Genomic DNA, 18,100 nt, shown 5'->3' with positions numbered 1-18,100 from the left:
AGTTCTTTGATCCCAATTCTAGAAAAGAGTAAATTTTCCCTTAGGTTTTAAAATGTTTGATTCAAACACTCACTAAGAGCCATTGCAGGATTTTTCAGACCCACTCTTAACCGCTTTATAAAAAAGACCAGCACCATCTCACACTACTGAATCATGATAAAAAAAAAAAAAGACAAAAACCCAAACATTATAGACACGACAACAGTTACACCAAACAGTTAACATCAACTATTAAAGAGTCTTAGGTCTCCAAGTTGCTATCTCCCCTCTAGCCTTCTGCTGGCTTCCTCTTATTTCTGAGGCAAATAAAAAATCTTATAGCTGCCACTTTGTTACAAATACAAGTTTCCTAATAAAGTAAATTTCTACAGGATTGGTTAAGTAAAGTAAAATCTTTCCTTCAATCCAGAATCTTTTCTTCAAACTAAAAAAAAAAAAAAAATTACTAGGGAAACCCAAGGCATGACCCCAGTCCCTGCTCTCTCAGGCACCCTGTACAGTCCACTACAGGTTGGAGAGTGGGCTTGTCCAAAACACCTCAGCCTACTAGTTATGGTGACCTACATTTTCCCCATAAAATGCAGGCACATTGCATGGCTCAGGATGGTAATAAAAGGGATTAAGCAACTTGTACAGTTCTAAAAAGCACTGTCAAGCCCCATCAAAGACAAACTAAAACAGTTAGATATTGTGAACAACCCAATGATTTCTGAGATGAATGAGTTAAGACTCAACAGACATGATCCTTGTGATGAAATCAGGCCTTCTAGAAGGGAATGAGTTGTGGTTTGCAAGAACTCAAAAGATATTTTGGATCCACTGTAAAGCTTGCTAAAAACACAAAATTTTTTCCTAAGAGAACTAAAGAAGTTGCGCCGTATTTAAAAATCACTGTCAATTTTACTAGGATTTAGAATAAATATTTACAGCTTTTTTTGCAATGAACAGCATTTAGATCTCACTTGTCAGGAAAATATTTTTTCATTATTAAAAAAGAAAAGTGTAAACTTGTTTCTTCTGTTACCTGTTTCAAACATTAAACATAAACCTCTTCAGAAATTTCATAGCGTAAAAATAAATAAACATGCAAACTCTTAAGAACAACTTTACATTCTTTGCGGGGGGGGGGGGGGGAAACAGGAAAGCCAAGTATATATGTAATCAAGAGTCAGAGTTCAAGTCTGAATTTAGCCAATAAAGGCAAATGATCTGAAGAGTTATTTTCATTTGGAAGTCCATTAACAGTCCATAAGTCTTGTTCTGTAAGAAGTGACAGTCTGGCTAGAAGTTTCAAGCCACCAACCAAAGCAACTTCAGCTCCTACATTAAAAAAGCACATACATATTTAGAGAAACAACAGGTTGTGAATTGACCACAGAAGTCTTTAAAACAAGAAAAAATGATATGTAATTTGACACTGCCCTGGAAATCTAATATGAAACAGTTTAAAATATGGTTAGTTTTTTATTGAGTTATAACCTAATTATGGAGAGAAGGCAATGGCACCCCACTGTAGTACTCTTGCCTGGAAAATCCCATGGACGGGGGAGCCTGGTAGGCTGCAGTTTCATGGGGTCACTAAGAATCAGACACGACTGATCGACTTCACTTTCATGCATTGGAGAAGGACATGGCAACCCACTCCAGTGTTCTTGCCTGGAGAATCCCAGGGACAGAGGAGCCTGGTAGGAGGCTGTCTATGGGGTCACACAGTCGGACACGACTGAAGCGACTTAGCAGCAGCAGCAGCAGCAACCTAATTATAACTCTCAAACAAACAGCAGTCTCAGATGTTTGTTTTCCTATTTCAGATTTTTAAAATTTCAAGTTCTACAAATAATCTTTAGAAGAAAATATCAATGTAACACGTAAGAATGTTAACAGTAATTTGAGATTGCCAACTACCTAAGAAATTCCCCCATCAACTTTTCTGTAATTGTATAAAACTGAAAGACTAAGCCACATCTAAGTAGGACATTTATTAAGTGACTGCAGAATAAATTAGTATAATTTGGTCCCAGAGAGTCAGTACCCACAGTAGCGGAATAAAAGACAGGCTCTTCATGTTAACATTGGAGATGCTGGTCCACGGCACACTCCCGCCATCTAGTGGATATATATAGTATGACAACTACCAGAACTAAATTACAAATTCAAAGCAGCAAGCTTATTTTGTAGAGTTGATCTAATGGAGAGGAGTTGGCCATCTCCTGAGTGTTACTAGTAAGGTTATTTTTGGAGAGAAAGAAAAAAACAGAAGGGAAAACTGGGAAAGAAAAGTAGCATTGAAAAAAATAAAAAGGAAGAGAAAAAAGAGGAAAATCAGAAAAGAAAACAGCTGCCCACATTTAGGATTTTCAGTTTTCTGAATACTTTTTTGACTCCTGGTTCCCTGGTGTAAAGAATCTGCCTGCAATGCAGGAGACCCAGGTTCAATCCCTGGGTCTCTTCCAAGATCCCCGGGAAAAGGGAACAACAACCCACTCCAGTATTGCTGCCTGGAGAATCCCATGGACAGAAGAGCCTGATGGACTAGTCCATGGGGTTGTTAAAGAGTCAGAGGCGACTGAGCAACTCCACTTTCACTACTTTAAACCTCACTTTCTTCTCCACATTAAATCCTTTGACCAATATTTAATACCTTGTTTTCAATGAATCATACAAGGGAAAGTGTTTTATCACCTTTGCTTTTTGAAAACACACTTTTCAGACTTCTCTTTCCAGAAAGAACCAATATTCCAGGGTCAACATGACAAACTGTCAGCTGTTGGCAGTCAGGCAAGGCCCTACAGTGAAGGCGGCAGACCTTAGTAAACTTTAAGTGCAAACTGCATGATGCTGCTGTCGCAAGAAAAACAACAAACTTGTGGTGAATAAAGGCGAAAGGCAATATCAAAGATCTCTAAAGTAACTCAGAAGCTGGCTGGGATTGGAGGCTGCAGCTGAGGACGTAATTCACCGGGAATCTGCTCTGAGGTATTTCACTGCCTCCATCTTTTGCAAGTGATACACTAATTTACTCAGATATATTACCAATCTGCCAAATATATTACCAGTTTTAAAATATTTTTAATTTCTAAATTGAGAACTTCATACAGATGTTTGGCTTTCTCAGCTTCAGCCCTGAAGTTTTTAGTTACTGTGTTCTCAAGCAGAATTTAAGATGACACGCATTCTTTACCTGGCTGCTCAGCAACACCTTCCTTTTCAGCAGAATAGAAAATATAATCCACAGTTATGGCACTTCGGGAATGACAGGTGGTCACTTCTGGGATTCCAGTGTCAGGAAAATAATGTGAATAAACAGATGACAAGCTGAAATGGTGCTGTAAATTTGAAGATAACCTAAATTGAAGGGAAAAAAAGAGTAGCATCCATCAAGCTTTTAATGATTTTTATAATTCCTCCTACTTAAAGCACTTTTTCAAATTTCCAGACAAAATCAGACATTAGGACAATATTTATTTAATTAGACCATATCACAATCTCACATTTCTTTATTCATGCAGTGATATCCAAAATCCATTAACAGGGGTATAATATGTGGGGTGGGGTGAGGGAGCTCAATAATTAACATACTAATGTGATTTTTAAAATTAATTATAACACATTTGAGAGCCTCCACTTACTAATGAACACATATTCTAAAACAATTTGTAAGTTTTTTGCTGCTCCTAAGAAAGAAAATTAAAGTGGCCTTTAGGAATACTATTTAGAACTGACAGACTTTTGATGTCACAGGGGCCATATTTTTCCATGTTTATCCTTGCTATGGTATGTGAGATAATTTTGTACTGCATCTTAAAATAGCTTCTATATAATGGCTTACATTTACCCCATTCTTCAAATACACATGATGTCACAGGCAAAAGATTTAATAATCATCCCCATTAACACATCATGAATTTTAAGGATATTTTAAGTCACGAAACAAAACAAAATTTAAAAGAAATTTTTTGTTCATCCAACACACATTTATCAAACATCTCCTAAGACCCAGGCACTATCTCTTCTTAAGCGCTAAGGATACACTGATAAAGATTTTGCCCTGATTTTAAAGAGCTCATAGGTCAGTAAGTACAGGTAATTGCTTCAAATCGCTCTACTGCCAAGTTTTAGAAACTTTTTATGTCTGAGGACTTATATTTACAATATTATTAAATGTAAAATAGGTCTACTGCAAACTGTTCTTACTACTAACATTTTAGTTTACAGATACAAGTATGCATATAAAGACATTATTTTAAAGATATAAGCAGCTTTTCTTATACGCTATTTTGTTATAAAAAGATTTTAGAATTACTCAAAACTAAGTATTTGCTAACAAGAGTAGCCGTTTTAATAATCTCACTCAGGGAAGTTTCTACTGTAAAAGGTTTAAAATTTTCTAATAAATTTTAATTTTTAAAAATTGCTCTTTTCTTACTAGTTCTTATATATATTTTCCCGAAACAAGAGATACAAAATATAATAAGACTGAGAAGAAGGCAGACAAAAATGAGAGGTGATTCTGAAATTTAAATGTTAAAACAAAAGTCAAAGCTATAGAAGAGTCATACTATGAAATAATCAAGACATTTTGAGAATCTCCTAAGACATAAATGTAAGTCTCCATCCTGTTGTATTAAATATATGTTTTTCAATCACAGCCCTAAGCATCCATGATTCTTTAATAAAAAGAAATCCAGGCATCTTTACCTGGCTACCTATGACAACCTTTCCCTGTAGTTTAAGAGATAAGTTTAGGTAATTATCTTTTCTACAGCCATATTCTTTTTTTGGATCAATTCTCCTATAGATTTATTTTTGAGATCCAGTAAGCAGTTAAAGGAGGCTAAAGAGTCTCTTGAAATCTGAAAGATATTTTTCTGTGATCTTCATCTTTGTTTAAATACATAATAGCAATAAATGTTAGTGGGTTCAGGTCCATGGACAAATTGTTTCTATAAACAACAATGCTTAAGCACTTACTGTATGTCAAACACTGAGTTTTACATGATTTGTCTCATCTAGTTCTCACAACAACCCAAATTATAAAGAAACTGAACCTTTTAAAAATGTTAGATTTCTTGCTTAAAATCACACAGCTAAAGAGCAGCAAAGTTAGGGTAAGAACTCAGGTCTGCTTGACTTAAGAGCCAGCGTTCTTCACCAGCACAAATTATCATCAGCTTTTTAACCAAGTGATTTTTGAGGAATGATTTCTTCACTCAACTAGAGTCAGCAAATGTCTACTGCTGCTTTCCAGAACTCACTTTTCAGCTGCTTCCAGGACCTCTGCTTTGTCCAGCTCTGTTTGCGTCAGATCACCATCTGTAAGAACAAAGAGAAGCTTATTAATACTATCAGTGTCTTGTTCTATTTTCACTCTCGGAACAGTATTTAAGGCATTCTAGTTTACATAGATGCCTCGTTAAATGGTTCATCCCAGAATCTGTATTATGATGGTCTCCAGAATTAGCAAAAATAAAACACAAACATGTCCAAAGCAACATGCAAGTAATTCATGCAAAAGTAATTTTGGAAGTTGATTTTCAAAAAGGTAATCAGAGTTCTTGAAAAAAAAAAAAAGTGAACAACTCTATGCTTTTATATATGAATATTCATCTCTGAGATGGTATCCCTTTAAAATTTTAGTTTTATGCCTTCAAAGGGAACACTATTATCAAGAAGACTGCCAAAATGGATTGCGAACACTTACCTGGCTTTTCTACTTTTGGTACCTGCTGTACCTCATACACACAGTTCTGTGAGATACCTAGGTTTGGGGGCCAAATTGGAATAGATAAAATTCTTTGTCCCCGTGAAGACTGTTCCTGGCCAGATACCTAAACAAAATTTCAACAGGTATCTTAGGTAAATAGATTTTAAATTATGTACTGAAAAGTTTATTTCTTAAAATAAAAGGAAATCCAAGAATGGTAAATATTATCCTTTATTCATTATATCATTCATGCTTGTAAAATTTTGCTCAAATACAGTACAGAAAACATTATTACTTCCATAAAAATGGTAATCTTTTCCTATGCATGTTTTTCTCAAATTTGGAAATCTAAATGATCTATAGCTTTGGACTAATACTGCTCCTCCTTTTTTTTACTACCTGCATTATAGTTCCTGTTATATAAAATACTAAGAAAGATCAACTCATAAAATTTTAAGCTATCATCCAAAACTCAGTGGTGAGGGCTTATTTTGGTTAAATGTACTGAAGAGGAAATGATCTGAACTAAGCAGAAGAAAAGAACAATAAAAATAAAAACGGGATAAATTATACTCCGCTAAAGAACTGAAATATTTATCCTTATGTAAAGGAAAATTTATATAATAAGCAAATATTAAATTACTGTTTTTCCAACTCTTTTGCCCACAGCTGGCATTCAAAACGCTATTCTGCACCTGTGAGTAGCTCCTTATTTATGAAGCACTCATGTCTGTCAAAGGTTTTATTTTCCTTCATCACCCCCATTCTGAATTTTTTGTTGGCTCCTACTTCCTCCAAGCAGAATGTTGTCACAAATAGATGGAAAAGTGAATTAAATCCAGTGAATATAATTACTTATGAGTAGCTATGGATCATCACTGCAGCCTGGTAAAGTGAGGGTACTGGTTCATCTGAGGTTTTCAAACAGCTCTGGGATGAGTTTACAAGGTAAAGCTCTGTCCTCGCTTTACAATGAAGACAGAGACTCACACCCACCTCCTAGTAAGAAGGAATCCACTTACCTTTCCTATGGCGAGTCCTTCATAATTCAATTTTCCTTCCTTAATAAAACTATAGAGTGGAGAACCAGGAACAGAATTGAAGTCCCCACACATAACAATGGGGCAGAAGCTGCCGTCTTTCTGATGGGCAACACTGGAAATCTCTGCCAGAAGCATTGCCAATTGGGTCAGTTTAATGTCACCTCGCCTTGGATTATACAACAGATGTGTGTTAGCTACACAGATGGCAGGGGAGGCAGCACTTGGAATCTTGGGTTGCAAGAGCAACACTAATCCAACATTGTCTCTGTCCAATAGAGGAACATCACGGCGGTAGAATTCCACTGGGTTCACTGATAAGAGTGAAAATTTGGAATGTTTGAAGCAAATGGCACAGCCATCAGGTTTCCTTCCTGTCCGCATCTTGTATTCACAGTGATAACCTGTAAGAAAGAAAAAAATTCTTAACAAAGACGACTGTTTTTATATATATATATGAAAGTAACAGAACTGTGTTTTGCCACACTTGCAAAAATTAATAAATATGGCAAAACAAAATTCTAATTTTTGGACAATGTTTGCGAGCGAAGTCTCTCAGCCGTGTCCGACTCTTTGACACCCCATGGACTATAGCCTACCAGGCTCCTCTGTCTGCGGGATTTTCCAGGCAAGAATACTGGAGTGGGTTGCCATTTCCGTCTCCAGGAAATCTTTCCGACTCACGGACCAAACCTGGGTCTCCCGCATGGCAGGCAGACGCTTTGCCCTCTGGGCACCACAGAAGCCCGGACAATGTTTACCAAAGTGTATTTTTAAAAATATTAGTAAGGTAGGATGTTTAAAAGTGTTGGAATCAAAAAAGTCTACATCTGGGTCAAACAGGTTTTTTTTTACCGGCAGACTGCAGTGTTACATATGTGTATGTTATCACACTCTCATTTCCATCCTAACAAAAGTCAGAGTCAAGGCAAAGACAACGACCTTAGAGTAATCCGTCCCCTCTCTCCCGAGCCCAGATCTCTTACCTTTAGGCTTTTAACTCTTCCCTGCTTGTTCCACTCCACACACAGCAGTTTGTCTTGCCTCAAGGCACTCCAACCTTCTCTTAGCCATCTCCACTAGCTGGAATGCTCCAGCCACCACTTGTTCCTTCCCCTCCTTTAGGTCTTTACTCAAAAGTTGCTTTCTCTAGTCATTTTGTTTAAAACTGAAAACTGACCCATTTCCCCCTTCCTATGTTTTTCTCCAGAAAACTCTCATTACCTGAGGTACTATCTACTTGTTTGTTCAATTTATTCTTGGCCTTTCTCCACCAGCACATATGCTCCGCAAGGATAGAGACCTGTTATTTGTTCTGCTCACTGCTGTATCCCCACTGCCTTCAATAGTGCATGGTGTAGACACTCAAAAACACGTGCTGAATGAATGAACGCAACGTAGGCAGCATTTCTCAGAGATGACCTGTTTCTAAAGTTATTCATTCAATTAGGCACCGCGGACATAGGTGTTATAAAATGATGAACTAGATACAATGGTCCCTAATCTCACGGAACTTAGAATCTTAGGAGTCTGCTGCTGCTGCTGCTGCTAAGTTACTTCAGTCGTGTCCGACTCTGTGTGACCCCATAGACGGCAGCCCACCAGGCTCCCCCATCCCTGGGATTCTCCAGGCAAGAACACTGGAGTGGGTTGCCATGGGCAAAGACTAGAAATGTAGCTATGAAGAGATTCTTGCACACCTTTCCGTTTGAATTAAAATATGTATCAACACAAAAGTTCCCATTTGAAATACTTCAATCTTTTCTTGAACTCTTAAAATGGGTATTAAGCTGTTTTTCAAAATTAAGATTTTTAGTTCAAATATACCACACACCTTTGTTAGCAAGCTATGTTTTAACAACTCATTAAGTAAATCTGGCTAAAATAAAAGTTACATTTGTACCCAATGATTCCAAACTTGGCCTGATCTCAGTTCCATAATGATCTTCTTGAACTTCTTGCAAACAAAGTACCTTAGAAGAAAAAATGGCTTGAATTAACACAAAAAAATACAAATATGAATTTTCTGGTGCTTTTGTTTTAAAATGAGGTTTCTAAAATTTTAAAAAACCTGATGAAACCTGAAATAATTTTTTCTTGTATAAATCTATCAAATTAACGTCTCCAAATTTGATCAGTCCCCAAAACCATGACCTTTACTCACATGAATCCCTCTTATTATCCAAAACTGGTATTCCCCAAAGGAAATGTTTATAATTTATATGCTGGTCAATGTTAACATCATTTATTCTTTTTAAGAAAGTTATCTGAGAGCACATGACTAAAATCAATGTTAATATAATTTATATGCTAGAATATTTTTCCTGAATTTACAAGTTCATTCATACTAAATCCTTCTAGTCTTTTGAATGCTATCATCTAAATTAATTTTTGCATGAATTATTAAAATTTTCAATCAAAGGAAGTATTTACTGAATACTTAATATGGTACCAGTCCCTGTCTCAAAACTGATTGATACTTAAAACTTTTTGGATCTCTTCTGAAAAGTTATATAATCATTTATATCAACAACCATTAGCAAGTTATGCCTCCAAAGTTATAATACCCTATTCAAAGCTGTTTCATCATCTTATCTATTAAAAAAAATTTGGGGCGGGGGCCACACTGTGGCTTGTGGGATCTTAGTTCCCCGACCAGGAATGGAACTCGAGCCGTGGGCGTGTTAAGCACAGAGTTCTAGCCACTGGACTGCTAGGGAATCCACCTATAACTATATAGGCCTTCCCTTCTCACTTCACAAACAAAAGGGATAAAAAAACCATTTAGTTCAGAAACGAATCCAACTTTTCCTTATATGAAGAATTCTGACGATATTTCACACTTACATCTGCATCAAAGTGTTTAATTTCTTTCAGAATATTGGGAAACCTAAAACTCCAGTGTAATACCGGCCGCCGGCAGTGTTTATAAAGGTGTGAATTGTCTTCCAGTAAATCTTGTGAAAGTATATTATAGGACATCACTGAAAAGTCAAACTTGTTCTCACTGTCTTCACATATGGGATCAACATTTTCGTCTCCTAGGATCTTCGTGTTTTCTTTATTATGGTTACATATATATTCCCAATGCCGCTGTATTGTGCCTGTTAAAATATATTAGACAAAATACAAAGAATTAATAAAAAACAGATCATATATTTTCCTGCATGTTAAGTATTTTTTGCCTTTTAAAAATTCTTATAAGCAATGAACAGAATGTTTTCCCCTAGAAAATGATACTGTAGCACCTCATGACTAGAAGTGGTTGTCAAATTGTTTACAAAGACCATGAAATGATACACTGCCTGATCCAAGAGGCACAAAACATGTTTAAGAGGGTTCAGGAAGTCATTCTGGAGGCTCTGAGTGTGTGTCAACAAAGCTAACACTACACGGGGTCATGGCTTCTCACTTCCCCATGGTTATGACATGGATTTGCCACAGACATGCTCAGCAACTTCACAGCCAGGACAATATACTTGTATGGCACAGCTGGTCTTTCAACAAGATAATTTCACATTGCATTTTATTGTCTACTAGTATGACAAGATCATCAAATGCTTACTATGTTCCTGAGACAATTCATCTGAGAAATCTGGTTTAGACGTGAATGAAGGGTATAAAATGACAGTAAATGGAAGCAGTATTTACTGGAAGAATGCTAACAAAATAAACAAAAGAACTATTTTTAATGCACGCCAAAGCAGAAGTTAAATGTAACATAGCTATACAATGCTAGTAAATGATAATTCCTGATTGACAAACTTAGCATGCAACAATCAGGAATGTGTGACAGTTTATATTCCACAAAAATACCACATACACTGAAAAAGTATTGAGAACAAGATGAAACAGCAAGAGATTCTGAAATTACAAGCAGTCTTTTAGACATGATTACTTAAAAAAATACATATATACACATACATATATGTATCTATAGATACATAAACACAGTACCATATATATGTATAAATACTCATACACAACACACATACTCCTTCGATCTTCCTCTCCCCATCAATAAAGAGGATACTCTTACTGTCATGAAAGCCATAAAGACAAACGTGGAACTTTTTAGAGAATCTATAAGCTTAAAAGAAGGGAAAAACAAGAAATGGGATGAACTTGGGAAACAAAAAGATTTGAAGATGGACTTTCAAGCACAATTAGATGATATGAGAAAATCTCAGCCCTAGATATCTCCCTTTTCCTGTAAGGCTTTCATTTCACTGATTTAGAATCCCTGCTGCTGCTGCTGCTGCTAAGTTGCTCCAGTCATGTACGACTCTGTGTGACCCCGCAGACGGCAGCCCACCAGGTTCCCTGTCCCTGGGATTCTTCAGGCAAGAACACTGGAGTGGGTTGCCATTTCCTTCTCCAATGCATGAAAGTGAAAAGGGAAAGTGAAGTTGCTCAGTTGTGTCCGACTCTTCGCGACCCCATGGACTCAGCCTACCAGGCTCCTCTATCCATGGGATTTTTCAGGCAAGAGTACTGGAGTAGGTTGCCATTGCCTTCTCCTTAGAATCCCTAAATTTCTCCAATTAAAAATTCAATAAATAAACTGAGGAAGAGTATTCTAAACATGGGGGAAAAAGACTACAAGGAAATATACCACTATTTTTAAGAGTAATTATCTCTGATAGGAAGGACTCTGAAAGATTTTTCCCAATCTTCTGCAATTATGATATATTTACAGAATATCAACACACTCTAGAGGGGTGGGGGAACTAGCTGCAGGCAGTCAAAAGGTACAAACTTTCAGTTATAAGATATATAAGTAATAGGGATGTGATGCACAACATGGCAACTTTAATTAACACTGTAGCATGTTCTATATGAAGGTTGTTAAGAGAGTAAATTCTAAAAGCTCACATTACATACAAAATATTTCTTTCCCCTTTCTTTTGTGTCTCTTTGGGATGATGGAGGTTCACAAAACTTATTGTGGTAATCCTTCCATGATGTAGTAAGCTAAATCATTATGCTGTTCACCTTAAACTTAGACTGCTGGTAATGTCAGTTATAGCTCAAAAAAGGTGAAAGAAAAAAAAGTATCAGTACACTCTAGAAATGTTAATGAAGTAAAAATTTTAAGTGACTTTAATCTAAAAGCTGATATCTGTTGCACTAATATCTGCAGCACTGAAGGAACAGGAAGTCTGACCAGAGGACAGAAGAAGGTAATTTTTATGAATAGCGAGGTCTGAGTGGAACAGGGGAGTTGTGGTCCTAGGAGCCTGAGGAGAAAGGTAAAAAATGATGAAGGAAAGAAAACCAAATTAAGAAAAGCATTCACATAATTTAGCCCAGTGCTTATCCTATGCCCAGGAAAGAGAAGGAAACTATCCCTTATCCTTCACTGAATATGGAGAATCCTACTCCTAAATGCCTTTATTTGCGGGGGGGGGGGGGGGGGGGGGGGGGGGGGGCTCCAAAATCACTGCAGATGGTGATTGCAGCCATGAAATTAAAAGACACTTACTCCTTGGAAAAAAGTTATGACCAACCTAGATAGCATATTAAAAAGCAGAAACATTACTTTGTCAACGAAGGTCTGTCTAGTCAAGGCTTTGGTTTTTCCAGTGGTCATGTATGGATGTGAGAGTTGGACTGTGAAGAAAGCTGAGCGCAGAAGAATTGATGCTTTTGAACTGTGGTGTTGGAGAAGACTCTTGAGAGTCCCTTGGACTGCAAGGAGATCCAACCAGTCCACTCTAAAGGAGATCAGTCCTGGGTGTTCATTGGAAGGACTGATGTTGAAGCTGAAACTCCAACACTGTGGCCTCCTGATGCGAAGAGCTGACTCAATGGAAAAGACCCTGATGCTGGGAAAGATTGAGTATAGAAGGAGAAGGGGACGACAGAGGATGAGATGGTTGGATGGCATCACTGATTCAATGGACATGAGTTTGGGTGAACTCTGGGAGCTGGTGACGGACAGGGAGGCCTGGTTCATGGTGTCGCAAACAGAGACGACTGAGCGACTGAACTGAACCCCTAAAGGCCAGAACTAAAGCTACTGATACTGACTCTGCACAGCTACTCTGAAATTTATAACATAGTTTCTATGAGGAAAACAGAACTGATTCTTAAGAACAGATTATTGAGAACATAATTCCCTCATAAATTAGGGACTGTCTACAGTTTTAGCCGCAAATCATTAAATCTTTTTATGTAAATGAGATGGAGAGGGTTCTAGTCATACAACAAAATGTTAGCTATCATCACAAACTTACAGCACTACCCTGGTGGCACCGCTGCATTAAATTCATTCATGCTTTCTTATAAAATATGTATATATAATGGCATATAAAAGCATAAGATTTGTATAGTCCTGGCCATTAAGAGTTCAAACCAACTCTCTTGGCAATTCCATTTTTTTAAATAACCAAGACCACAAGATGATCAAATCAATACAGTAGCTTTCAGACTTCTACAGTCTGTATAGCCCTTTGGCATTATTTTTCATGTCCTGACCATCAACACCTGGTAGGCTGGGACTGGGGCTGGGATGACTGGATAAACACATTTCATTTGACCACATTTGCTTTGAATGAACATACAGAAATTTGTTCGAATGCTTGGGTTCCATGGAAGACAATTTGAAAACTACTGAGAGAGTGAACAGTCTTTGGCTTTCACAGACTTCACAACATAAATGCACACTACAAAAGTTTATATACCTTCCATGTCAGGAGGAACAAGGTGGTCACAGCAGAGAAGACAGATGAGTCAAAAAAAGCAAGCAATTAGGCCTGATTGGGTTTCTAGGGTGCCTAATTAAAAGGTCATAATTGGGTCACACAAATCCTTCAAACACCACTTTAAAGTGACAGGCAAGTTAGCAATGCTGTTCTCTTGATTGAAAAGTAGTATTAGTGAAATATCAGAAGTCACAAATATGGCTTAACGAAGAGCATTTTCCTTATTCACAAAACCTAGGAAGAACGGACATATAGAGAGTCAGGTTGCAATCAAAGTTTTATCGGTCTGTAAATGTAATTCCCCATCCATTAAAGGGAAAACAATACCACCAGGATTTTCTGAGTACCTACTATGAAGCCAGCAATGTGTTAGGCACTTTGAATATGTCTCACTTCATCCTCCACAGGCTTTCAAAGCAGGCATTATTTTACACTAGGAAACCAAGGAGCAGAGAGGTTCGTAACCGGTCCAAACTCACACAGTTAGTGGTGGAGCAGAATGAGCGCAGGAGTGTTTCCTAAGCCCATGCCTGGGGTCACTACACCACGTCTCCACCTGAGAGCCCACCAGATTTACAAAAGGCTAAACAGAAGCGGAGTGTGTTAACCTGATGAACAATGAATACATGAATGAGCAGCCATCTTATGTCCTCATACAGCCTCAGATGATGGGTTGTTCTTAGGAACCTAATTTTAATGATTCTAAATGTACCTTTCAATCATTCAAATACTTGTTTACAAACACATTGGTGGTTAAGCGCTATACAAATAGATTGCCACTTCTTCTGAGTAATTAGAATTTCTACTTAAATGTGTAGTAGAAGTCCTGCTTAGAAGAGTTCTAACTAATCTAGCTCTTACTCCCAGGTGAGACTCGCTCTGAACACCTTTCTTTGACAAACTTATGTCCGCTCCCTGCCAGTTAACACCCACACAGCCTATTTCTAAGTATCTTCAGAGGAATGATCTTCATCGACAACTGTAGCTCAGTAAGAATGACAATTCCAAATTTACTTAGACTACTCATGTATCCTTTCGGAGGAGGGCAGGGCTGGAAGCATAGAGAGTCTGGTGAATTGCTGAGAGTAAAAAGAACAGGAGAAAAATAGAAATAACCAAGATAGCTAGAAAAAACTGTCTTAAAGTTGAATAAGATGTAGTTAAAAGATAAACTTCCCAAGACTTTTGATTATGTCTAAAGACCCATCATGAGAAATATAAATTTAACAAGCTAAAATCAGATTCTGTAAGAAAATATTTTTCACTTATGATTGTTTCTATTTAAGGAAATTCTTTCGTCTTATAACAACACTAACATTAAAAATGAAAACATAATGTTTTTTAATATATCTGTGAAATCTCAAGAATACATGTTATCAATTTCTAAGAAATCTAAGAATCTTTGTTTCCAAAACACTGAATTTTAAAATTATTCTTAATGTTTCCATCTGGTTCTCCACTGTTTTCCAACTTTATATGAAGAGTGACTTTTATTTTTACTGCCAGAAATACACAATTAATTGAAGATTTTTTTTTAAAGACTTAATTAAAAAAAATAATTTCCGTTTTCCTAACAGAAAAGTACTGGTTAAAAGTAAAACACCAAACACCTCTAAAACCTGCAGGAGGTTTTCTTAAAGATTAAATATGAAAAATTTCAATTATGCTATGGCTTATGTCTATTTCTGCACCAAGATAAATGTCACCTTTACCTTGGTGTTTTCTTCGTTTTGATGAAGGCTCATCTCCCTCAGAGTTCATGATGTAACTAGAGAGATGAATCAAAGAAGTCTGGCTCAGGCTGTCAGGCCTCCAGTTCCAGTACTGAAACGGAGCTCTAGACTCAAACAAACAAGGTGGTCTCCAATTTAGTGAGAAATGCCTACTACTGAAGTATGGGTAAGGAGCGCGAGAATAATGTCCAGGCCACCTCATACAACTAGAAATATGTCTGTTCCAGCAACACTTTTGCAGATTCTCCCACGGTGTAGTCCAGTCTCTGCCCAGACTCTTCTGGTGGTGGGGTAACATGGGGTATCTAAAAGAAATAAATACACTCCTTGAGGCACCACTTTTTGTTCAGCTATATAGCACACAGAATCTCAATCTGTTTCCTCAAGGGAAGGTAATGTCTAATATTTAAAATCTGACTTCTCAATCTGAAGGATTTCACTGCTTGTGGCAATACCTCAAAATGCTCCCTAAACAACTATGAATGGTATTCTAAACACTTAACAGAGAATCCACCAGCCTCCCCAAGTACCAGATAAACTTCTAAAAGTCCACACAATTCAACTGAGAGATAAACCAATCACCAAACTGTATTGAGTAGCTTTCTAGCATCTAATAAAACCTAATGGACAAATAAAACCCACAGCACTCATATAATACTTAAATACAGAACACAGAAGCTGACTATAATAAAAGTGAATCTCTCTAACCTGGGTTTGGAGTAAAAATATGTTTCTGAACAACTTTTTTATACCAAGGTTTTATTTTCCAAACATCTTTATAGCTAAGAAAACAAAAGCCTATCACTACTTCACGAAACTACCTACCTCTCCTGCTAATCAGTACATAATTTATTTTTCCATGCTACTTTTTTCTCTTTTAAGCTCACTCCTCCTTGAGGGAAATGAAAAAGAATTACTTACTAGAAATTCACCAACACTCCAAACCCAATAGCACCAATTATCTGATACCAATTATATGATAGGCTCTATCATGAAAAATGTCTCCGAAATAGTGTTATCATTATTTTGAATAGATATATTGCCCTCAGGCTCTCTTATAAAACAATGCAACTCAAGCACTAAAACACTATTCTGGCAAATAGCTACAATCCTGAGAAAGACTCCTGTCCTCCAGAATTCATTAAAGCTATATTTCCAAGTCAGTGTCAATAATGTCCACTTTCATCACCAAGGGAATTTTGTTTAAATTGTATTTACTGTTACTTGACGTTTTATATTTGTTTCACCAGCATTTACATTTTTATATAAATTTATTGAGCAGTCTACCCTTTCTCAAATTGCTCTCTAAACTCAACATAATTGTAAACTTTTAAAGGCATGACATGGGTAAGTCTATCCTGTTTTGTGACAAGTCTGAAAGCCATTGAGATTTGGAGAAAAGCCATACACTTTCCATCCCAATAAGCTACCGTATTCTAATATAATATTTGTACTACAAAACTTATTCGCTGTATTTGTAGTTACTTATACAGACTTTTTATTTTCTCTTAAATTGATGGGCTCCTTTGGGGCCAGAGCACCCTAATTCCTTTTAATCTGGGTCTCTTCCCAAGTGCCTAGCACAGTGCGTGGCACACAGCTGGTACTCAGGAAACGCTGCCTACGAACAGTAAAGTCCCCAAACTACAGGAGTCAAAATCTGATCCCCGTAACTGATGTAAAAACTAAGACGGTGCTGTATTTCCCACGTGTGATAATACACCAGTCAGTTTCATATGGTACACAATTAAATAATACCTAAGCATTTATTTTTAAGTGTATTAGAAAAAAAAAAAATCTGTACCAAAGCCAGCAACTCATGGATACTACTTAGAAAGGCGCTAATGTGGGCAGCACCTCTTGAAGTGCTTTTTATTCAAAGATAAGTCAATTTCACAAGTAAATTATCCGGTAGTATCGATGTGGAACGAGAATTTAGTACGCATCGTAAAAGGTTGGGATCCCAGGGGAGGGGAAGGGAAAAGTTTGCGAGGCATCCACACACCAACAGAGCAGCCCCTGGGCGTGTGCACCAGGCGCGCGCCTCCCGCGGGGTCAGGCCGCCCCGAACCCGCGGCGAACGGCGGCCTCGCTAGCTGACCCGCAGCTCCCCGCCCGGGGCTCTGCGGGGCTGGGGGAGGAGGCCGGGCACCCGGAGGCTCGGGCTGGGTTACGGGAAGTGGGCCGGGGCTCCGAGGCCAGCCCGGCCCGGGGAAGCACGAGCCCGGCCCTCGGCCGACGCGTTCGGCGCTTCGGGCCCGCGCTGCGCGGGCCGCGCGCCGGGTTTACCTATCCCTCAGGGTCTCCAGAGGTCTGTCCCGGCGGCATCGCGGCCCGGACCCTCTTCCGCTTCCAACCCCGACACCCCAGCCCGCCCCGCCCCGGTTCCCCCCGGCCGCCCGCTCCCGCCCCCGGGCCGCCCGCCCCTCCCTTTTCCCTCCCGCCACCCAGCCCTACTGACCGGCCTCTCCCCACCACACAGCGGCCGTAGCCCCTCCTCACACAGCGCCACGCTTCCATCTTTCCACTCCGCGGCTCCCGGTCACGACGTCCACCTCTACGGCCGATTTGGCGGCGTCAAGCACCAGGGGCTCCCCATCACTAGACGCGGGGCCTCGCGGCCCGACTGCAAAGCATGCCGGGAAGCTCGATCTTGCCCGCGGCCAAGTCCCCATCTTGCGCTGCAAAAGTCGCCGAAGTGTCTCGGCGCCAAATTGTGTTCAAGAAGCATGCGCAGAGCCTGTGAAGCCGGCGCAGCCATTTCTGAATAGGGCGAAACAGCCGACTCGGGTGTTCAAGAGACAGGAAATTAACAGAGCTGAGAACAGCTTGATTAAAGATGATGGGAGGGTTCACTGCAGTTGGGTTTCCCAGGTGGCGCTAATAGTAAAGAAACACACCCCACCCCTGCCAATG

General features: G+C 38.7%; 1 protein-coding gene across 1 annotated transcript; it reads right to left on the bottom strand.

Annotated features, from left to right (window-relative positions):
• Positions 1-1,022: 1,022 nt before the first annotated feature.
• On the bottom strand, positions 1,023-17,851 carry ANGEL2 (angel homolog 2). The gene is given in 10 exon segments (XM_052653933.1): positions 1,023-1,320; positions 3,182-3,345; positions 5,256-5,313; positions 5,702-5,828; positions 6,727-7,148; positions 8,648-8,717; positions 9,592-9,848; positions 15,164-15,489; positions 17,474-17,538; positions 17,540-17,851. Coding segments are annotated over 10 exon segments (1,806 nt in total). The 5' UTR covers positions 17,705-17,851; the 3' UTR covers positions 1,023-1,168.
• Positions 17,852-18,100: the final 249 nt, after the last annotated feature.

This window comes from Budorcas taxicolor, chromosome 16, assembly GCF_023091745.1.
Source record: "Budorcas taxicolor isolate Tak-1 chromosome 16, Takin1.1, whole genome shotgun sequence".
In the NCBI taxonomy this organism is placed as follows: Eukaryota; Metazoa; Chordata; class Mammalia; order Artiodactyla; family Bovidae; genus Budorcas; species Budorcas taxicolor.
Note: the sequence above shows the minus strand (reverse complement) of the source record. Positions and strands in the feature narration are given on the sequence as shown.